Source organism: Phycodurus eques, chromosome 8, assembly GCF_024500275.1.
Source record: "Phycodurus eques isolate BA_2022a chromosome 8, UOR_Pequ_1.1, whole genome shotgun sequence".
In the NCBI taxonomy this organism is placed as follows: domain Eukaryota; kingdom Metazoa; phylum Chordata; class Actinopteri; order Syngnathiformes; family Syngnathidae; genus Phycodurus; species Phycodurus eques.
The window spans coordinates 1,345,371-1,369,078 of record NC_084532.1 but is presented as its reverse complement, the minus strand read 5'-3'; the positions used below and the strand labels follow the sequence as shown (position 1 = coordinate 1,369,078).

General features: G+C 42.7%; 1 protein-coding gene across 5 annotated transcripts in view; it reads right to left on the bottom strand.

Annotated features, from left to right (window-relative positions):
• rhpn1 (rhophilin, Rho GTPase binding protein 1) overlaps positions 1 to 23,708 on the bottom strand; it is a 58,484-nt gene that overhangs the window by 18,669 nt on the left and 16,107 nt on the right. For all 5 annotated transcript variants that reach the window (XM_061683487.1, XM_061683488.1, XM_061683489.1 and 2 more), the window contains exons 4-12: positions 22,474 to 22,602; positions 19,125 to 19,200; positions 18,756 to 18,833; positions 18,401 to 18,525; positions 16,587 to 16,753; positions 16,105 to 16,292; positions 15,865 to 16,021; positions 4,295 to 4,411; positions 3,757 to 3,951 (exon numbers count right to left, since the gene is read on the bottom strand). In XM_061683487.1, the coding sequence (XP_061539471.1) occupies positions 3,757 to 3,951; positions 4,295 to 4,411; positions 15,865 to 16,021; positions 16,105 to 16,292; positions 16,587 to 16,753; positions 18,401 to 18,525; positions 18,756 to 18,833; positions 19,125 to 19,200; positions 22,474 to 22,602 (1,232 nt within the window). The remainder of the gene's footprint in view (positions 1 to 3,756; positions 3,952 to 4,294; positions 4,412 to 15,864; positions 16,022 to 16,104; positions 16,293 to 16,586; positions 16,754 to 18,400; positions 18,526 to 18,755; positions 18,834 to 19,124; positions 19,201 to 22,473; positions 22,603 to 23,708) is intronic.

The window sequence follows — 23,708 nt, the reverse complement described above, 5'->3', positions numbered from 1 at the left end:
TCCATACCCTGGAATTTTTTTTTCCGGTGGGGACCAGGGTACCTAGATATGTTCCTGCAAAGGTTCTTGCTGGTGGGAAATCCCCTACTGTCATCAACTTTCAGAATATAATTCAAAGGGTTGGCACTGGGTCATGAAACCTTTTAGACAATGTGGCGAAACAGTATAAAAATCTACACGTGTGTAGTTAGCCACACCATTACGTGTGGCTAACTACACACATGCTGAGTGTGTAGCTTAGCTACTCAGCATGTCCTAGCTAAGCTTTTAACGATGTGGGCCCAAGTAAAACTACCGAGTCATCAATCAGGACAAGGGCTGAATGATTTGGGAAAATACTCTTACTGCGATTTAACAAAATATATGACTTTAATATTGTGATTGTGGGCGGAACGGTGGACAACTGGTTAGCACATCTGCCTCACAGTTCTGAGGACCGGGGTTCAAATCCCGGCCCCGCCAGTGTGGCGTTTGCATGTTCTCCCTGTGTTTGCGTGGGTTTTCTCCGGGTACTCCGGTTTCCTCCCACATACCAAAAACATGCTTGGTAGGTTGATTGAAGACTCTACATTGCCCGTATGTGTGAATGTGAGTGCGAATGGCTATTTGTTTGTGTGTGCCCTGCGATTGGCTGGCGACCAGTTCAGGGTGTACCCCGCCTCCTGCCTGAAGATAGCTGGGATAGGCTCCAGCACGCCCGCGACCCTAGTGAGGATAAGAGGTCCAGAAAATGGATGGATAGATGATTACGGTTTAGCTTGTGATTTTTGGGGGGAAGTTTATCTTCAGCATTATTCACTAAATGCAAGAAATAAATCATTTTATATTATGACCAACACAACACTGGATGCAGCCACTCCAGACAATAAACATCTCTTGCCTGTAGACCACGCCTAGATGTTGTGATGAATTCATGTAACTAACACATCTTTATTTTAATATTGAATTGTAAAAAGAAAAAAACCTCCATCGCAGTAGAATATTGACTGATTGTTTTAACTTTAGTGTCTTGTAAACATCTAATAATGATGCTCATGACAGTTGCACTAGTACTGCTGTTAGTGTCAGCCGAGGAAAGAGATAAAATGAAGAGTGACACATCACCAAGATGTGACTACAAAAGCAGTTGTAATAGCTAATGATATTAAATGTTGATTAATGTTCTCATCAATTTCAGCAAAGGTGTTGAAGATTCACTTGTTATATAATCATCATAAAGAAGGATCTTAAGGAATCTACCCAGCTCAGGAAAAAGGAGAATTTTCATCATATTCGAACTCTTTGGTGGTCAATATTAGAAGGCCGAGTTAAGCTGTCATGGGTTTTGACGCAGGTGATTTTGATTCGCCATCGTGGCAACATGGGCAATATTCGCATCGCCACATCCTGTTTCAAATAGCCATTGCTGAGATGGCAAAGTGGCAGGGAAAACCCTGAATTCAAACGATTGTGAACAAACCTCCCCATTGGGAGGTTCATAACATTTGGAGTGTATATTGATTGCATAAAAGCATGATTCATTTGAAAAGGGTAGTCGGAGAGTAAACACCTGCGTTTACTTCCGGGGTAACTCAAGTGAACGTTAGAATGTTACAATCAAAGCTAGCTTTGTCTCGTATAGGGCGGCACGTCTCTTTTTATATTTACAGTTTGAGGGGAAAGTGACGGAAAACCTCTTGATCAATCTCTGTTCTCGAGAAGGCGCGCTACATTCAATAGGATGATAGTTATCGATTTCAGCGGTCAACTACTGCACTCAAACACACATCGTACACAACAGGAGGTTTAATTAAGAGGAAATTTAATGAAAACTACAGGGAAATTCAGGGAACAGATGCAGAGGGACTTGACTGCGAAAATTACAGGTTCACCCCAAATTGTTATGCACGAACTTGTACTTGTTGGTGGCCACGCTCTTGCGCTAGACTGCGAGGGTAACTTGTGGTAATGCCAGGAGTGTGTCTCTCCTGGGGCAGTGCGAACAAGTCCCGGCTGGGAAAAAAACAGAAGCAGCATTGCAGGCTTCTCGTAAGACAGCCTTCATCGCGGTCCACGTGGGGACAAACAGGGAAAGGGGGGAGGGTTGGCCGGTGCCAAGGTTTGTGCGTAGCAGGAAAACAAGAGAAAGAGAGATGAGGAGAAGAGTTGCTACTTTTGTACCTTTAGGGAGGGGTCAAAAGACCAGCGTGGGACAATAGACCACACCTCTACTATTGAATTTCACCCTAAGTTTATCTGTGGGCTAAAACCCAGTATATCTTAAAATAAAAATATTTCCCAGCTTTTGCATTGTCTCACACATAACGGTATGCATATGCAATGATTGTTTCACATTTTGTTTGGTGGAGCAGGTACAGTTGATGTCAATGATGTAACCTTTCGTATCGTCTGAGGTAAAACACAATCATATCGTTCTTTTCAAACAGACTTGACAGCATACGTGTGTAAGAAGAAACAGTCATTAATGACATTGATATCACGATATAACACTGAGAACATTTATGCAGGGTTTGTCTGTTTGAGAGCAGCAATTTAACACACTCAGTATTTTCGTCATTGAAATTTGGCTTACAGTGACTCTTTAGTACCACTCATGTGCCACTATTGACCCGAGAGAGTCCGGTGGGAGAGGTCCTATTGGAGGTTAAGAATGTCAACAAAGGGCCTCTGGCGGGTTCATGGGGCGGCCGGTTAACTAATAAATCCATTGTCTTCAATTATTCAGAATTTCCACATCAGGTCATGAGGCCCCCAGATATCCGGTTATTTGGCTGTCCACACTCCACGACCTTCGTGAGGATAGGCGGAACGGAAGATGAATGAATTAACCAATGGCTGTCCACACTGAAAGGTCTTTGTTATCGCGAAGTCCCCTGACGGCAGTGAAGGGATCTTTATCTAGTTTTACGGATCCACTTCAGTTAAGATAGATGCTCGTTGGTTTTGGAGGCCTGGTCTGCTGGCTGAGCGTTCAGGGGTAGAAATGCATAGGTCATCAGTTTTTGGTGCGCCTTCAGTCACATATATCTGGTAGGGAGTATCCGTTAGAGTATTTTAGCTTTTTAAATAAAAAGCTTAAAATGCACTCTTCCAATTTATTACACACAACAGAGTTTCAAGACCTGACAAGTTTTAAAGAACTGAAAATAGTCTTTTATTGAATTTGCAGCATTATAAGGTCATATTGACTGAAATCAAAAGCTATTTTATTCAAAACCATAAGGGCTTGTCAGCCCTTTTAGGATCCATGAAGGTGCGAAATTGACTTCTGAAAAGTATGTGGACTTTCTGACTGACCACTTTCTTCCATGGTACCAAAAGAAAAACGCTTTCATTTACAAAATCATCTTCAAGCATGACAATGCAACATCTCTAAGAAATTCAAGCAGAAACTCAGAAATTCACAAGATAAATGTAAGAATTGTGAAGATGCTTTTAAATAAGGGTCCTGTGTCAAAATTAAACTTGACTTATGATGTTGACCTGAATGCTGCTAAATTCAATCAATGACTATTTTCAGTTCTTCAAAAACTCTCAAATATCTTGAAACTCTGTTGTGCATAATAATTTGGAGCAGTGCATTTTAAGTATTTTATTCATCATTGGGAGGTTTGTTCAAAAACATTTGAATGAAATGGGTTGTTGACTTGAAAATGATAAGTCATTTGTATTGATTAAGGAAATTCTGAGAAAAATATCATTTGTATAATAATTTGGAACGCAGCGGAGAGTAGTGCTGCCCAATTTTAGACTTACACTGGATCTCTGGTGCCTCTACAGTTTCGTCAAAATCGTCCTCTTGGTCCAGCTCAGAGTATTTGTCCAGTGAGCGTTTGTGTGTCACTGTTAGTACATCTTGCAGTATGTCCATCTTCCTTAAGATTTTACACAGACTATGGACCCGCATTGCTTCTTCATGTTTCATCACTGCATGACGCAGGTGGGCTTTACCTTCGAAAATAATTTAGTAGGAGTACTTTGTTACAGAGTAATGTACATGGCTGCAATATAACAAAGAGTGAAAAATTTAAGGGAGTCTTAATACTTTTCCGTACCCATTGTATACAGGGGGAACGGATTATTGTGAAATTCAGTTGTATATCGTGCAATAGAAATGTTCTTCTTTGAACCTGCAAGCATTAGTTTTTTACAGTCTTGGTTCTGAAATATTGCAGTTTCCACAGTTTTACAATTTCTGTGACATCGTGGACTTAAACAGCAATCCCCCCTTTTTCTTACGGTGGAATGAATGGACGAAGTGACAAAACGTTTACCGCTGATATATTGAACTCACCAAACCTTCGTCTTTTTTCTCCGTCTCTTATAATCTGACGCAGTGGCGGCCCTGCAGGTGTGCTGACATAGAATTGGAGAAAGACCTTTTCTGCTTCCTCGTTGACTTCTTCAGACACTAAAATGGTATAAAAATATAAATATTACCATTTCCATAGAACAATGCTACATTAATAATTCCGCAAATGATTTCCAGAGGTTGGTTATCGTGATGCGCCGAAATGAAAACTCTTGACAGAAACCGATTTCCAAGTGCTGTTCATACAAAAATGCAACACAAAGCGCTTTACATTAATTAAAATATAAAAATAAATCAAACCTGCCAATTATTAATTATAAACTATGCCACTTATTAATAAATTTGCATATATGGCTATGACTGTACAGTTGCCAACCCATAAAAATCACATCATTCATTACATTTTGTCTGAATTTCCATATTTGGAAAATATATAAGTGGGTACGGAAAGTATTCAGAACCCTTAAATTGTTATATTGCAGCGATTTGCTAAAATCATTTAAGTTCATTTTTTCCCTCATTAATGTACACAAAACATGCCATATTGAGAGAACAAAAACAAAATTGGTGAAAGTTTTGAAGATTTATCAAAAAAAGAAAAACTGTAATATCACACACTCATAAGTATCCAGACGCTTTGCTGTGACACTCATATTTTTCTCGGGGGCTGTCAATTTCCTCTGATCATCCTTGAGATTGTTCTACACCTTCATTGGAGTCCAGCTATGTTTGATTATACTGATTGGACTTGATTAGGAAAGCCACAAACCTGTCTATATAAGACCTTACAGCTCACAGTGCATGTCAGAGCAAATGAGAATCATGAGGTCAAAGGAACTGCCTGAAGAGCTCAGAGACAGAAGTGGCAAGGCATAGATCTGGCCAAGGTGACAAAAAAAAAAAATCTGCCTCACTTAAGGTTCCTAAGAGCACAGTTGCCTCCATAAACTTAAATGGAAGATGTTTGGGAAGACCACAACCCTTCCGAGAGCTGGCCGTCTGGCTAAAGTGAGCATTCGGGGGAGAAGAGCCTTGGTGAGCGAGGTGAAGAAGAACCCAAAGATCACTGTGGCTGAGCTACAGAGATGCAGTCAAGTATATGAATATCCTGAACGAAAACCTTCTCCAGAGTGCTCAGGAACCTCAGACTGGGCTGAAGGTTCACCTTCCAACAAGACAATGACCCAAAGCACACAGCGAAAATAACGAAGGAGTGTCTTCAGAACAACTCAATGACTGTTCTTGAATGGCCCAGCCAGACCCCTGACTTCAACCCAATTGAGAATCTCTGGAGAGACCTGAAAATGGCTGTCCAACCATCCAACCTGACAGAACTGGGGAGGATCTGCAAGGAAGAATGGCAGAGGATCCCCAAATCCAGGTGTGAAAAACCTATTGCATCATTCCCAAAAAAGACTCATGGCTGTATTAGCTCAAAAGGGTGCTTCTACTAAATACTGAGCAAAGTGTCTGAATACTTATGGCTGTGTGATATTTCAGTTTTTGTTTTTTTCATAAATCTGCAAAAATTTCAACAATTCCGTTTTTTTCTGTCAATATGGGGTGCTGTGTGGACCTGAATGAGGGACATTTTTTACTTAAATGATTCTGGCAAGAGACTGCATAACAACATAGTGAAAAATGACAGGGGATCTGAATACTTTCCGTACTCACTTCATATATATATATATATATATATATATATTTTTTTTTTCCCGGATCTCCATTAGAGCGGCACGGTGGACAACTGGTTAGCACATCTGCCTCACAGTTCTGAGGACCTGGGTTCAAATCCGGCCTCGCCTGTGTGGAGTTTGCATGTTCTCCCCGTGCTTGCATGGGTTTTCTCCAGGTACTCCGGTTTCCTCCCACATCCCAAAAACATGCATGGTAGGACTCCAAATTGCCCGTAGGTGTGAATGTTTGTTTGTTTGTTGTTTATGTGCGGTGCAAGTGGCTGGCGACCATTTCAGGGTCTACCCCACCTCTCACCCAGAGTCAGCTGGGATGGGCTCCAGCACGCTCGCGACCGTAGTGAGGATAAGTGGTATGGAAAATAGATGGATGGATCTCCACGCTCCCTTTGGGCTCGTCGTAGCTAGCATGATGATGGAACAGCAACATGTCTCTCATAATTCATTGCGACATGCAAATTTGATTTATTATCGTAAAAAAAAGTTCATCTTTGTTATTGTTTGTTTATTGCATCAACCTTGTAATACCGTATACATTTGCAGCCAAATGTTTTCTCTTGCATCCTCTTTTTTCATTTCCTGTAGCTACTACTGCTGCTGAAATGATGCAAATTTCCCCATTGTAGGACGAATAAAGGTTATATTTTACTATAATGATTTATTTTATTCATGTACTTTTAAATCACCCAGTGCCAAAGCCACCCAGTGGTTGGCAAGATTAGCCAGCAAGGACAGCAGAGAAGCAGGACACAGGAGAGCGAGAAGAGGTGGGAGTCAAAGGTTAAATACCCTGCAGGCATGTCCAAGAGGGAACCGGAGAAGACCACGCCCATCAACTTGATTTTTACAATTAAGCCACGAAAATGGTGTAAAAATCATATATTAATATAAAATACTCCCAACTTTGTACTCTTACTCATAGATCAAGCACATAGAATGATTGTTTAAAGTTTAGTCTTGGCAGATCGATTGCTTATTTTTCAATCACATTTCATGCTGTTTGACTTCAAATCAAAACGAACAGTTCAAGTCTTGCAGCTGGACCTGTAAAGTTGACACATAGACACAGACGTCAAGGCATACATTTGGAATATTGGCACGCAGAAAGGAAGAATTGAAAGAGTGGCGGCCGAAGGCGAGCCACAGAAAGATCAAACGAAAAGCAGGCACTTTCAATATCACGAACAACACAGAGGGCAAGAGAAAGGCTGGGAACCCGCACAGAAGGAAATGCACATCCCATGTGGTCATTGCAGGTGCAACAGAAGAGTCGGGTCCAAGGCGTTGCCTGGGAAACAAAAGGGTGGGCAGGGTAGGTAAAAATGGCACTGAGGTGCACTTTGCTTGGGGTCCTGTGGTCTCAAAAGCTTGAAAGAATGGCCAGTGTCACGAGGGCGGCCACTGGTGGACATCGTCGGCGTTACCGGTGTATACCCCCTTTTGTAAAGATGCAATCTGGCTGCGGTTTTGGGAGAGGCGGCGCATCCAGGAGGCTCAGAGTGTAGCACTGTGGGTGGTTTCTCTTGTGTGTTCTGGCCTTCGCAGGGGTCTCCGCACCTGTGCATAAATCTCGCGCCTAGTAACGTCAATTAATGGCATGAAACGACAGGTATCTCAGACAGATCTTGTCCAATGAGCAAAGGTACTGATTTGACAGTTGACATGAACACAGGATGAATTCTGGAATGTGGCCCTATTGTCCAATGTAACGACACGAGTCTAATTTGGTGTTAACTAGGGCAAAGGGTTGAACTGTCATTTCGCAGTGTTGGCGGTTGAGAGTCCGACCCTCCTGCTGTAAGTTGTCACACAGTAAGTCAAACACGTCCTCGGACATGACCGTGATGTCTGCTGCAGTATCCACGAGTCCGTCGTATTGGAACGTACGTTCAAGTGTGATTGTCAAGTAAAAATTTTTGATGTGTCATTAACGGTTAGAATACCTAAAAGACTCCAAAATGGCTGTTTGCCTTTTTTGTTTGACAGGTCGCTGGAGTCATTCAGTGAGTCACAGGACATGGTCGGAGACTGTCGAGGTCTAATTGTCGAACTGTGTTTTGGTCTGCGAATTTTGGTTTTAGTAATGGGATTTTCCCATTGAGGACTTCAAGGTTAGCATCTTTGACAGATTCTGCATAACCAGGGACGAGGTCTTGAGTTAAGTTACCTCCAAGCTGTGTTAACGTGTCAAGATTGTCGTATTGATTGGGACTTTCTGAAAGTCCCACCAAGATTGTCACACTGATAAATAAATCACTAAAATCAATATAAAATCAATATCAATAAAAATTTGATTCAAGCTTACTCATTTACTTGTCCAAATCAAACTAGAAGCCAAACAGCAACAAGTCAAACTCCTGAAGTTTGCAGATGACATCACTGTCATCGGCCTCATCAAGGACGGGGACGAGGCTGCATATCGACAGGAACCGGAGCGGCTGGAGTTGTGGTGCGGCCGACACAACCTGGAGCTGAACACGCTCAAGACTGTAGACATGATCGTGGACTTCAGGAGGCATCCTTCGCCATAGCTGCCCCTCATGCTGTCCAGCTGCCTTGTGTCAACCGTCGAGACCTTCAAGTTCCTGGGTATTACAGTCTCTCAGGACCTGAAGTGGGCTTACCAACATCAACTCCGTCCTCAAAAAGGCCCAGCAGAGCATGTACTTCCTGCACTTTCTGAGAAAGCACGGCCTGCCACCGGAGCTGCTGAGACAGTTCTCCACAGCGGTCATCGAATCAGACCTGTGTTCTTCCATCACAGTCTGGTTTGGTGCTGCTACAAAAAAGGACAAACTCCGACTGCAACGGACACTCAAAACTGCTGAAAGGATTGTCGGTACCCCCTACCCACCATTGAGGACTTGCACACTGCCAGAACTAAGACAAGAGGGTGCAAAATCCTCTCTGACCCTCCGCATCCCGGTCACCAGCTCTTCCAGCTCCTTCCCTCAGGTAGGCGCTACCGATCAATGCAAACTAGAACTAGTAGACATTCCAACAGCTTCTTAGTTGAGGAAGGCGCACGCGGTGGCACCAGAGCCACCGGAGGACAAAGGAAAAGAAAGGGGGAGGGTGTTGGCTGAAGCCACCCAGTGGCTGGCGAGATTAGCCAGCAAGGACAGCAGAGAAGCAGGACACAAGAGAGCAAGTCACAACAGAGCAAGAAGAGGCAGGAGTCAAAGGCTAAATACCCAGGAGGCGTGTGCAAAAAAGGGAATTGGAGAAGACCACGCCCATCGACTTGAATTTTAGTCTACAATTAAGCCATAAAAATGGTGTAAAAATCATATATAAAACACTCCCAACTTTGTACTCTTACTCATCGATCAAGCACATAGAATGATTGTTTAAACTTAGGCTTGGCAGCTCAATTGCTTATTTTTCAATCACATTTCATGCTGTTTGGCTTTGAATCAAAACAAACAGTTCAAGTCTTGCAGCTGGACCTGTAAAGTTGACACAATGACATAGACATCAAAGCATAAATTTTGAATATTTATGCAGTTCGTGAAATATCAAAGCAGACATTTTATCTTCAGTTAACGAAACCCCGAATGGAAGTCCACATTGCAGTAACTCTCAAACGCCAGCCTGTGTCCTAGCAATTGCTCCCAGTGTGCGTTTGGCAGCGCGTTGCATGTATGTTTTAATATTAAGCAAATAGTTCATTGCCGTATTTGCGTTCCTGAAAAGACGGTGATTAAACACAACTCAACGTCCGGGAGTAATAGTTCAATCTGTGGAATATCCAAATAATAAATCTATCGTTGTCAATCTGTCCCCGATTGGTGTTATTCGAGAGAGGATCTCCCAACCTTTTCGTCGCTATCGTCAAAAGAAAGAAAGGAGACTTTGAAGACTGGAATCCAGATTTGACGGGAAGCTGCTAATTCGTTTAAGGTCCAGCAGGTGTCACTTCGTGGCCGTCTCGCACAGCAACCATAGGGAGAATGGAGTTTATCAAGTTGGTGGTTGTGGTGGGGTGGGGTGGCTTGCAGTGACAACCGAGTCATCGTCACTATAGATATTACTCATTCTTATGTCAAATTTATGGTTGAGAATATGTGATTATCGAACTGTGAGTGTAGGGTGTGGTGTCGGGTATTTTCTGCTGAAAACATTTCTGCGACTGAAACTTCGGTGCATCACTAGTTAGTTTTGAGCATTAATGCACTGTTTCACATGGGAGCACTCATAACAAACAATAAAAATGTGGTAGCAAAGAAAACCAAAGAACCAATCCCTTGTCAACACACTGTGCTTGTGAGGGGAAATATTTTTGTATCCACCTTACAATGTCAAAATGACTAGGAACAGCCTATAACTAAGCTCTTGATGTAAAATATATTGTAGTGCACAAAAGTCAAGGTTCACAGTCCAAATTCATAATGTGACCCTGCAGACACACAATATAATAAAGTACAGTTCCACTCTACAGATTGTTTGTTATGTCTGTGAACATTCATCTCAATGTTATGATTAACATAATGACATCTGGCAGAACAGGCAGTTTTTCAATACAGGCAATTCTTCTTCAAATCTTGATGGACATGTTGAAGAAGAAAAAAAAAAAGAACATGGAATTATTAAGAAAATATTTTGAAAGGTGGTGCAAGTGAAAGTAATTTAATAACAGAGAGTCTGATATGAAATTGTGTGGTTTAAGGGAGAAAAGTTGGTATACCTCTGCTACGTGCATTGCTGGAATACAATTTACTGAACTCAGCCACAAAGAAAAGCAGAGAAGATACAATTGTAACGGACATGCTCTCACCAGATGGCACCATGACCCCCAATCTTGGACTGGGCTGCATTCCTGTAACCACTCCCCCGCCGAGACACACGGTCACGGGGATGCCTGGTTTATCTCACACAGATGCTAAATGAATTGCCAGCCAGTCTGAAGGAGCTCATCAAAGCGGAGACTAGAAAACCTGACTTCTCACCCAAACTTTAAAAGAATTAATAGTTACCCCAGAAACCTGGGCTGCCAGTCATCAAAAGATGTGCAGGGCTGAAGATATCGACCCGAAAAGTTTGAAAATCCGCTGGTCCCGCATACCAAGATAAAAGTTCCAAGGACCATTTTCCCTTTGAAATGCAACTCAAGACCTCTGAGACAATGGATAACACACCAGCGACACCCACTGGGGGTGGAGGGTTACTGTCAACGGCGACAACACTCGGGACAAGCTTCATCGAATTCGAATGTTGTGGGACATTTTAAGAACTTTGCATGAATGCTCCCAGTGTCTACCACCACACCAGTGTTCCTAGTGATTGTATTTCTTCGAATTTGAATGTCTGATGTCAAATCTGTTTGTTCACTGAACCGGATGAGACGTTTCACCCCACACAGCACAAATGCCATATTGCAAATACTAAATGCTCTCAGGACACCCACATAGAATTGAAACACTCATTGCAAGGATTAAACAGGGTGTGCGTGACAATGCAAAACAAGAAACCAGTTTCCCTATCTGAGATCCAATAATTAATCTTTTACTCCTCCAGGATTAAAACCACAAATAATCCTAGTTATAAAAAAAAGTAGTATTAAGAGGCGGTCGGCACTTCCCCTCGCAGGCGTTCACCTTCGACAAATTTATTTTTCAAATAAATTATGTTTTATCCCAAACCTCGATATGCTACAGAGTACTGTATACAAATGTTGTCAACAGCATTATTGACGAAGGAAACTGCAGCATTTTGTTCCCTATCTCCAGCTGAAACCAGACGTTTACGTACAGTACTATATAAAAAGAAACATTTTGTCTCACGTGGCCCCCTTCAGGAATCTGGAAATTGCATCCAAGGATGAACCAGGCTTGTGCAAGACCACAATACTCTGATTTCTTTTGACTTTCCCATGATGTTAAAAAGGTGCATTGTGTTTCAGGAGTACCTAGTTCAAATAATTAATTCAAATGTTGTCAACAAATCTATCAGAGGCTTCCAAATAAATTACATCATCATCCAGATTTTTACAATTTGTTTAAATGCATAGTAATCGTACTGTATGCAAACTTCTGACTTTGAAGAAAGTCATGAAAAATTGTCTAAAATCTATATATATAAATCTATAATAACTGGATTAGCCAAATTGTTCTTCTATTAAACCACAACAAAACTGAGATAATTGTTTTTGGCAATAAAGAAAAGAGGAATTGCTGTTAGTAAATACCTGGAGTCACTCTCTTTCAAAACCAAAGCCCAAGTCCGAAACCTTGGTGTACTGATAGACTTTCAACAGTTATATCAAATCAATTACTAAAACTGCCTTCTACCATCTGAAGAACATATCCAGAGGGAAGGCTTGCATGTGTCAAGCAGAGCAGGATAAGCTCATCCATGCTTTTATCGCAAACAGACTTGACTATTGTAATTGTCTTGTGACTGGACTCCCCGAAAAGAGCATTGAAGAGGTCAGAGCATATTACTCGAATTCTACAGTCTTTACACTGGCTTCCAGTCAGCTTTAGAATAGATTTTAAAGTTCTGCTACTGGTCTATTAATCACTAAATGGCTTAAGTCCTGAATACATGAAAGAAATGCGAACGGAATATAAACCCAGAAGGGCTCTGAGATGGACAGACTCAGGTCAAATAGTGGAGCACAGAGTCCAAAGCAAACATGGTGAAGCAGCATTTAGCTATTATATTACACACAAATATTGCACACAAATGGAACAAGTTGCCAACAGAAGTGACGTCAGCCCCACGTGTGAACGTTTTTAAGTCCAGGTTAAAAACGCTTCTTTTTTCCCATGCTTTTTAGAGCATCTTCACTTTTAAATGATATTTCTTGCACTGTACGCTGTTTTAATTGTACTTTAATTTTATTGTCTTTGTTTTAAATGTTTATAAGCTGTATTTCGTTCTTTGTTTTTAAATGCTTCTAATCATGTAAAGCCGATTGATTTACCTTGTGTATGAAATGCGCTTCTTCTTCCATCGTTTCCTTTCGGCTTGTCCCGTTCGGGGTCGCCACAGCGCGCCATCCTTTTCCATGTAAGTCTATCTCCTGCATCCTCCTCTCGAACACCAACTGCCATCATGTCTTCCCTCACGACATCCATCAACCTTCTCTTTGGTCTTCCTCTAGCTCTCTTGCCTGGCAGCTCCATCCTCATCATCCTTCTACCAATATACTCACTATTTCTCCTCTGGACCATCGAAGTCTACCCTCTCTAACTTTGACTCCAAAACATCGAACCTTTGCTCTCCCTCTGATACCCTCTCATTTCTAATTTTATCCAACTTAGTCACTCCGAGAGCGTACCTCAACATCTTCATTTCCGCCACCTCCAGCTCTGCTTCCTGTTGTCTCTTCAGCGCCACTGTCTCTAATCCGTACCTCATTCATGAACATGTATTCTGTCTTACTTTCGGCTCATCTTCATTCCTCTGCTTTCCAGTCTGTGATAGGCTTTCTCTAGATCTACAAAGACAATGTAGTTCCTTCTGACCTTGCTCTGTAATTTTCCATCAACATCCTCAAGGCAAATAATGCATCTGTGGTACTCTATCGAGGCATGAAACCATACTGTTGCTCGCAAATTCTCACTTCTGTCCTGAGTCTAGCCTCCACTACTCTTTCCCATAACTTCATTGTGTGGCTCATCAACTTTATTCCTCTACAGTTGCCACAGCTCTGCACATCCCCTTTGTTCTTAAAAATGGGCACCAGCACACTTTTCCTCCATTCCTCAGGCATCTTCTCATGCACTTGAATTTTATTGAACAAGCTGGTCAAAAACTCCACAGCTACCTCTCCTCAATGCTTCCATACCTCCACAGGAATGTCATTAGGATGAAAAATGTCATCCATTTTAATGCCTTTCTAACTTCCCCCTTACTAATCATTGCCACTTCCTGGTCCACCACACTTGCCTCTTCTACTCTCATTTTCCTCATTCATCAACTCCTCGAAGTATTCTTTCCATCTAGCTAGCACACTACTGGCACCAGTCAACATATTTCCATCTCTATCCTTAATCACCCTAACCTGCTACACATCCTTCCCATCTGATTTCCTGTACTGTGAGGTTCCACCACCAAGTCTCCTTCTCTCCTTTCCTGCCAGAAGATACACCAAGTACTCTCCTGCCTGCTTCTCTGATCACCTTGGCTGCAGTGGTCCAGTCTTCTGGAAGCTCCTCCCGTCCACCGAGAGCCTGTCTCACCTCTTCCCGAAAAGCTGCACAACACTCGTCCTGTCTCAGCTTCCACCACATGGTTCTCTTCTCTGCCTTTGTCTTCCTAATCTTTCTCCCCACCACCAGAGTCAGCTTACACACCACCATCCTATGCTGTCTCGCCACACTCTCCCCTACCACTACCTTACAGTTGGGAACCTCCTTCAGATTACATCGTCTGCGCAAGATGTAATCCACCTGCTTGTTTCTCCCTTGTAGGTCGCCCTATGTTCGTGCCTCTTCTGAAAAAAAAAAAAAAAAGTCTTCACTACAGCCATTTGCATCCTTGTTGCAAAGTCTACCGCCATCTGTCCCTCCAAGTTCCTTTCCTGGATGCCGTACTTACCCATCACTTCTTCATCACCCCTATTACCTTCACCAACATGTCCATTACCATCTGCACCAATTACGACTCTCTCTGTCTGGGATGCTCAGAACTACTTCGTCTAGCTCCTTCCAGAATTTCTCTTTCACCTCTAGGTCACATCCTACGCGTGGGGCATTGCCGCTAATCACATTACACATAACACCCTCAATTTCAACTTTCAGCCTCATCACTCGATCTGATACTCTTTTCACTTCCAAGACATTCTTAGCCAACTCTTCCTATAAAATAACCCCGACTCCATTTCTCTTCCCATCTACACCATGGTCAAATAATTTAAACCCTGCCCCTAAACTTCTAGCCTTACTGCCTTTCCACCTGGTCTGCTGGACACACAATATATCAACCTTTCTCCTCATCATCATGTCAACCAACTCCCGAGATTTTCCTGTCATAGTCCCAACATTCAAAGTCCCCACATTCAGTTCGAGGCTCTGTGTTTTCCTCTTCTCTTTCTGCCGAAGAACCCGCTTTCCACCTCTTCTTCTTCTTTGACTTCGACTCGCAGTAGCTGAATTTCCAACGGCGCCCCGCAGGTTGACGGCGCCGGTGGCGGACGTTGTTAACCCGGGCCACGACCGATCCGGTATGGAATTCTTTGGATGAACGCTCATATTTGTTCGACAAGGTTTTAAGACGGATGCCCTTCCTGGCGCAACCCTCTGCATTTATCCGGTCTTGGGACCGGCTTACAGTTTGCACTGACTTGTGCCCCCCATAGGGCTGCATTTGTGTATGAAATGCGCTATATAAATAAATTTGCTTTTCTTAAAAAAAATAATAATAATAATAAGCTCATTCTGGCATTTAGCAAATTGAAATAATTTTAGCTATCTTAATTGAGCAAAAAAAAAGTAAAAGTTTAGTCTGATTTTATCTCAGTGAAGAAAATAAAGTGTACGTGTATGTCTTTTCAAATAGTGTATCTGAAAATCTGGTTTCAATTGTATCATTAGAAGGTTCACTGTGATAACACAATTTGCCACAGCATGTTGCATTGACATCTTGCATTCATAGCTCATGCCTTCTCAGCTGTAAAATTTAAGTGATACCCAGCTGTTGATTTGATTTATCATTTAAAAACGTTCAAAATCAATCACATTTCATAACCCCTGAGAATTTTGTATTTTTGATAATTAGATCATAAATGAATGGGTTTTGTGTTATAATCCAAGAAAACGTGTGTGTGTGTGTGTGCACTGCAACCAATGCTTGGTTACAAACAAACACAAAATAGGAATGAAATATCCTGCGTGAGTTGGTGCTACTTACACATGTGGTCACAGAGTGCAACCGCAGCAAAGTAGTGTGAGAGAGCACGGAAATGTTCAGATTTGACCTGAACCACAGACGCCCACGAAAATGGTACATAGTCTTTCATCAGCGGCTGTGACATAGTCTGTTGCACTAGCAGGTAGACATCTGACACCTACAGGACACACGTGAACGTACTTAGTAATTATCTCCCATCCCCAAAGTGACACGAGAGCTCAACTACAGACGTACACTCACCCGTGCAGCCTCTTGTGCCAGGCGCAGCAGAGAAATGAAATGTGTGTCCTGTGTGGTGAGTGTAATACATTCAAAGACACACTCCTGCACCTGGGCCACCATTAGCCGTACCAGCATGCATAGCGCTGGCCCACTCATGTCTAGACTTGGTGCGTTGGAGAAATTCTCTTTCAGATAATTAAATGCACCTAAAAACATGCATACAAAGGACATGGAAATCGATGCCAACACTAAAGATAATCACACAATAAACAGTAATTTGATCAAGCATAAGCATTTTCCAATACTGTACTGCATTAAGGAAAACAATCTTTTTTAGAACATCTCATCTGACAAATCTGTGGTTACAATTATTACTAGTTGTGTGCTGCAACCCCAAATGAATGCAATTCAAGTACAAATAATATATATATATATATATATATATATATATATATATATACAAATAAATATATTTGGCTGTTAAGCTTTTGTTTAAGTACCTGCAGCTCTCTGAAATGCATCTATAGCTCGATCTATGCCAGCTGTCGTGGAACGATCCTGTCGTGCTCCGATTTGTGTGTACAAAGCACCGATGTTGAACAACACGCTTCCCTTCTCAAAGGCTATTGCACGCTGACATGATGGAACTCCTGTCAGAGAGTCGTACCTGAGACACAAATGACATTTCGAAATTCAAATGCAGTTAAGAGTAGGCGTTGTCATTTCATTTAGTTGAAACCATCATTTAAAAAAAACTTTCCTAATATTATGTCTACCAGTTATGTGATATTATCCTATTGAATATACAGTATTGTGCAAAACAACATCAGTTTGGCTAAGGACCCCCGAAAATGGCACCTACGAAGAGACACGCTTACGAAGCACAGTTTAAACTGCGAGCTATCAGTTACGCGGAGGAACGTGGGAATCGAGCAGCCGCGAGAGAATTCAAGATCAACGAATCCATGGTTCGCAAGTGGAGGAAGCGGGAAAACGAGCTTCGCCAAGTCAAGAAGACGAAGCTGAGTTGTGGACGTCGTGTCCTCCGGGCCCAAGAGGAAAAGAACCATCCGGACCGTTATGGACGCAAAGTTCAAAAGCCAGCATCTGTGATGGTGTGGGGCTGTGTTAGTGCCAATGGCATGGCTAACTTACACATCTGTGAAGGCACCATGAATGCTGAATGGTACATCCAGGTTTTTGGAGAAACCTATGCTGCCATCTAAGCAACGTCTTTTTCGTGGACGCCCCTGCTTATTTCAGCAGGACAATGCCAACCCACAAAGTTGATCAGTTTGAACATTATATATCTTTAATGGAGTAGTTTTCAATTCAATTCAATATAGGTCGAACATGATTTGCAAATCGTTGTATTCTGTTTTTATTTATGTTTAACACAACGTCCCAACTTCATTGGAATTGGGGCTGAAAATAAATTCATGAACTATTTCATTCTGAGAGTGTGTAATGCTTCTCTGTGAGATTATTTTTTTGAATTTATCAACCTAACTAAATTAAGCTTTGGACACTATTCTAATTTATTGAGTATTATTCCTCCTATTTTAATGATTGTGTTCTATATTTTGTTTACAACACTGGAAGAGCTGCAGTCGTTAAAGTGCTCTCGAAATGAAGTTAAGCATCTCATAAAAAGGATTTCTGTTCGCCTTTTGACTAAATTGTACAGCTGTTATTTCACAATAAATGTGTATTACAGTGTAGAGAATTGCAGTGCTGTGTGTGCAGTGGACTACAGGGGGGCTTAAGAAGTGTTATCTTTCATTGGCTATTGTTTTTACATCTGAATTGCCTTCATTCGAATAATTTTATTCTACAAATCACAAATGGCACGCAATATAACTGAATTATTCATTCATTCATCTTCCGTTCCGCTTCTCCTCACTCGGGTCGCAGGCGTGCTGGAGCCTATCCCAGCCATCTTCGGGCGAGAGGCCATGTACACCCTGAACTAGTCGCCAGCCAATCGCAGGGCACAGGGGAGAACATGCAAACTCCACACAGGCGGGGCCGGGATTTGAACCCCGGTCCTCAGAACTGTGAGGCAGATGTGCTTAACTGAATTCTATTTTAGGAAACATCACTATCACGAAATGCTTCGTGGGACCACCATAAAATGAATCACATTCAATCGATGCAAGGTGGGTGACTTTACTCCCTTTGATTCATTCACTATTTTTAGACCTATAACAAAGTGCTTCGTGCAATATTCATTATTTAACTATCATAGTGTATATAGAATTTTACACCTTGTTCAGATTTTATCATTTTTAATAGAAAGGTGGTTTAGTCTTACCAATGGAAGTGCACACCCAGGTTCCTATGTGGCGGAAAGAACCGCTGATCCAGGTAGTACAGTTGGTTGTAGTACTCCATCAGTAACTCCAAACCAGTCTGATTACGACTGGGAGTACGCATGGCCTAGACCGAAACCAAAACAACAACACAAAAAAATACAAATTGAAATCTGATTTTCAAGAGCTTTTTGGTTCTGAGACGCACACAATATTTCTAAGGAGTAAGAAATGCTTTAACACATAGGTTATTTTAAAGTTTGTTGTGCATAACTTATTGTTCTAGCTGAAGTTTCAATTCGACTATACATGTAAAAAAACCAAAACAATGTGTGAATCTATTAAAAGTAGATTCACCTGTCTGAGGTCCATAAACTCTTTTATCTCATTATTATAGCGTAAACTGTCCTCTCCATAGTGCTCACAGATGAAGTCCTGTAAGGGAATAAAATTGTGTTTACAGCTGACATTAAGAAAATAGATGGGGAAAAAATACACCGTCATTATTTGACACAGATTGTATGCCATGGTACTACTAGCAAATTGTGAAAAGAAATATGTACGATGTACAGTCAAAAGTGGTGCATCAGGAACTGTACTAGGCACCTCAAAATTGCTTTCAAAGCAAACGCAATTCCTGTAACCCATTTCACGTATCATCAGGCTATTTACTGAATGAATGTAAATAAAAGAAGCAGTCGTCGACTTTAATGAGCCCAGCTTTACCTGTATCGGGATGGTGAAGTCTACTTCCTTGGTTTCTTTTAAACCCAGTGGGATCATGGGAACATTCAAAGCCTCACTGTGAAAAAAATAATAGAGCATGATTATGTATTGTGGAATTTTAAATGGTGTGGAGAAAGGTTTTGGTTAAAAAAACCACCCTTGTTACTTTTTCTCTTGTAAAATGTCACTGTCATATCCTGTTTTGTTTGCTTGTTTCGTGTGTGGAATTTTCGGTTGTGTTGCAGACCCTGGGTGCAGGTCGGTGGGCGGAGTCTCTCGCGATGCAGCTTCTGGTGATTTTGTCATCAGCAGTGTATTTAAGCATGGCACACGCAGGAGGAAAACGCAGAGAAATTGTACTTCGCTTGTTGCGATTACCTTGCCAGCTTTGTTACATTCTCGCGCGTTCCCACGTTCATTCCGTCCTGCCAGTAGCTGTTTTTGTCTGCTATTTTTCTAGTAAGTACGACTTTGTTTTTCTGTTCTTGTTTCTCTTCCTTGTGTAGGTTAGAGTTTGTTCTCCTCGCTTCCTTTAGTGCTTTCCTCCTGTGGCTCTCCATCCACCGTCCTTATTGAAGTACCGGTCCGCTAGATGGTTTTCACGTTGCCCTTCTGTCACGTCACTTTCTGTTTATAGTCATCTTTTCACGTCAGCGTGCTCCCTTTGTTGAATAAAGTCTGTAAACATGCATCTTCTGTTGTTTTGCTCTGGGATCCAAATATATTGTGTTTGACAGTCACCTGCTGAGCGAAACTATGACACTGAAATCAGGGAGCTGCTGGCCGTCAAGTTGGTGTTGGAGTAGCGGTGGCACTGGCTTTTTGTTATGGACTAACCCCATGAACGTTCTGAACACCACCTGAACAGCTAAGAGACTCAACCCACGTCAGGCCTGGCAGTCCCTATTCTACACCCACTTCCACTTCTCTGCCCATCCTGTGTCCCACAACGTCAAACCTGACACCTTGTTTTGCCAGTTCCAGAGGGATGAGGATTCTGTCGCTGGGGCAAAACCCATCCTCCTTTCCCTCCGCGTGATCGCCACCTTGACCTGATAGATTAAGGAGAGGTTGAGGTCTACCCCTATGGGCTAGCCTGGACCGAGTGCCTACCACCCAGAGATACAGAGAACCCGTGATGTCCTCCTCCAGCGGGTCTTGGGCACCCTTGAAGAGGACACATAAGTAGGAGTTTGTCAACACTGCCCAGTCTACAGTCAGCACAAGCTCTCACACCAAGCCCCCGCTGGCCTCCTGCTCCCCCTCCCTGCCCCACATCATTCTTGGGCCCACACCTCTGTGGACTTCATTACGGGCCTTCCCCATCTGACGACAACACAACTATCCTCACCATTGTTGACCGCTTAAGCAAGAAAGCCCATTTCTTGTCTGTGCCTAAGGTGAGAACTAAACTAGTCCTGCAACATGTCTCCTCACCAATGACCAGGGACCCAAGTTCACATTGGGATTCTGGAGTGAGCTCTGTGGCATCATTGGGGCCACCGTCAGCCTGTGATCGAGGTTCCAGAGAGACCAAGAGAAGGAAACAGGAGATGAAGATGACTCTACGCTGCATCGTCTCCAAGAACCCCTCAACCTAGTCCTGACAGCTGCTGTTGGTTAAATATGCCCACAACACTGACCAGCTCTGCCACTGGGATGTCACCTTTCCAGTGTTCCACGTTCTGGAGAAAAAGGTCTCCTGCCCATCCGCCCAGGCTGCCGTCAGACATGGGGCAAAGCCCGGACCACCCTCATCCACTCTCCTGAGCGCTATGGACTGAGGCCCCCACCTACAACCCGGCCAGAAAATATAGTTGTCCACCCGAGACCTATCCTTGTGGATGGAGTCCAACAAGTTGGCACCCAAGTTCATTAGGCCATTCAAGGTTCAAAAGGTTGTCAACCCAGTGACTCACATTGCCCAGGTTAGTGAGGGTCCAACCAACATTTCACATCTCCAGAATCAAGGGTGTCCAGGAGAGTCTTCTGTTTTCTGCTGCTCCTCTTTCTCCACCGCCACCTCAGTTCAACAACCGGGGTTAGCCATCTGCTTTGCTCCCGCTGCCACGGGAGAGGCCTGCAGAACTTGAAGGGAGGTCCTGTATCACGTTTCGAGTGACTGGCTCATCAGGGACTTTCATTGTCACCACCATAATCAACTTTCCAAGAACCCCACTCCTGCCAGGGGCACTGCCCCTGCAACTCTGTCCCACCTTTCATCAGAGGCCTCAAACTACAATGAGGGCGAGGAGGAGCCTTCCTCATACTATGATGACTCCTATTAGTGAAGAGGAGGAGACTTCTATGAACTACTCCGATTAGTACTGACCGAACTTCATCCTCCAAGATGACAAAGCTCACCCCCACAGAGCGGGGTTTATTGGAGACTACCTCCAGAATTTGTGAGTGGAGAGGATGCCTTCCAGCCGTTCTGACCTCAACCTCACTGGACACTTGTGGGATCAGCTTTGGTATGCTGTTTGTGCTAAAATTACCAACACAACCACGTTAGCTGACTTGAGATAAATGCTCGTTAAAGAATGGGATGGCATCCCACAGCAGTGTGTGACCAGCATAAGGAGGTGCCAGGCTGTTGTTGCTGTTATTGGTTCTTCCATGTGCTACTGAGAGTCAGGATTGGTAAATAAATACATCCATTTGCATCTCCTCCAGCCAGTATTTTGCGTGTTTGAGAAGAAAAGCGCAAAATGAATTGTGTGACTATCTTACCCGTTTGACAGATGCAACCCTGCGTGTGCGTTCACACCGGACGCGAATTGGATGTTTCACGCGGCGTGATTACATGTAAAGTCAATGGGCAATGAGTATGACGCGTTTGATATGGCGTGAGTGGGACGAGCACACAAAAATTTGGCTTCTTCACCCATTCACTTGCCGTTGGGAGAATAGAACTACAAGCCACAAATTTTGTTGTGACAGCTAATCGGTGTGGAGAATAGTGAGCACAGGGCCAGCCATGTAGACGGGACACGCTTCCAGCCGCCATGGCCGCCGCTCTCAGCATTTTGTCGGCAGCCGCTTGAGTCTGGGGCTGGCAGGGGAGTAATTTAAAGAATTAAAGGAAGGGGAAGGGAAAAAGGAACCAGCCGTGCCCGCTCTCAGCACACTGTCTTGGGATATGAGCGCACCGACAACCCACGGTAGAGGACTGTGTTGGGGAGGAGCATTAAATGTGGCGCAAATGAAGCAAATGCGTTCAGTGTACAACTCCCACGATCAAATTCATGTGAGGGATCCAGAGCGAAACAAACTTCCGCATCTGGTATGAAAGTAGCAACGTTGTTTTTGAATTGACAACCTGTGAGTGTGTGTGTGTGTAGAATACCTGTCTGTCTGATAAACTTCCATGTTGCTGTTAAGCTCCTCGAGTTCTTCTTTGAGCAACTGTAGATTAGAGTTCACATAGCTGAGTTCCAGAGCCACTGTCTCTTTTACTTTGTTATTTGTTGTTGCCCTGCAAAGCAAAAGACCTTTTTTTAATTTCATCAAGTACAGGACTTCTCCAGAGAAGTAGAACTTTGGATGTTTTTGGAACAAGGGCCATGCAAGACTGTCAATCAACACAGAGACTGAAATTAAATATTTAGATGAAAAGATGAAACTATTTTGTAGTGATGTTATGAGATGTGTTGAGTAATGGAGATGGCGTTTCCGCAAAGCACGCATCGAGGCCTGCTTCATTTAGCAGAGGAGCCAAAAATGATGATGTTTGAAGCCTTGCTGGCTGGTTGTACCACATGACAGTTTCAGGCAGTGGTTCAGATTTTGGTTTGACAGCAATATAAACATAAACCCCCCAGGCTCCATTCAAATTGTGTTGTTGTTTTTAGTGGGTTTTTTAAAATTCTTTGTATACTCGAGTTTGGACAGCGTTGCTAGTGTTTATAGTGTTTCAGGGAGGGCACTGGGTCCATAAACCTTTGAGCCAATGTGGCTAAACAGTATAAATATCTCTTAGCCACGCGTGTGAAGTTAGCCACAACATCATGTGGCTAAACCTTTAGCCACACTTAGCCAGTTCTTGTCACTGGGAAGTCAATAATCTTTTAATGATGTGGGCTCAATTAAACCAACCGAGTCATCAATCACGACAAAACGATTTGGGAAAATACTCTTAATTCTGTTTGTTTGTTTTTTAAAACAAATTGTGATTACAATTTAGAATGCGAATTTTGGGGGTAAGTTTGTTATCTTCAGCATTATTCATTAAATTCAAGAAATAAATCATTTTACTCTGACCAACACGACATTGGATACAGCCACTACAAACGATAAACAAGTAGCCCAGGACTAAATGTTGTGATGAATTCATATGAATAACAAATCTTTAATACTGAATTGTAAAAATGAAAACATATCACAGTAGAACACCGACTGACTGTTTTAACTTCATGCCTTGCAAACATGAAATATAATGATGCTCTTGCCAGTCAACTTTACACCGATCTGATCGGCTTCATCGGTATCGGCTGCTAATTAGCATTTTATGCTGATCGTCTTTAATGTCATCATTCCAATCAATGACTTTATTGATCGGCTTCACAAGACATTTACTCCGCG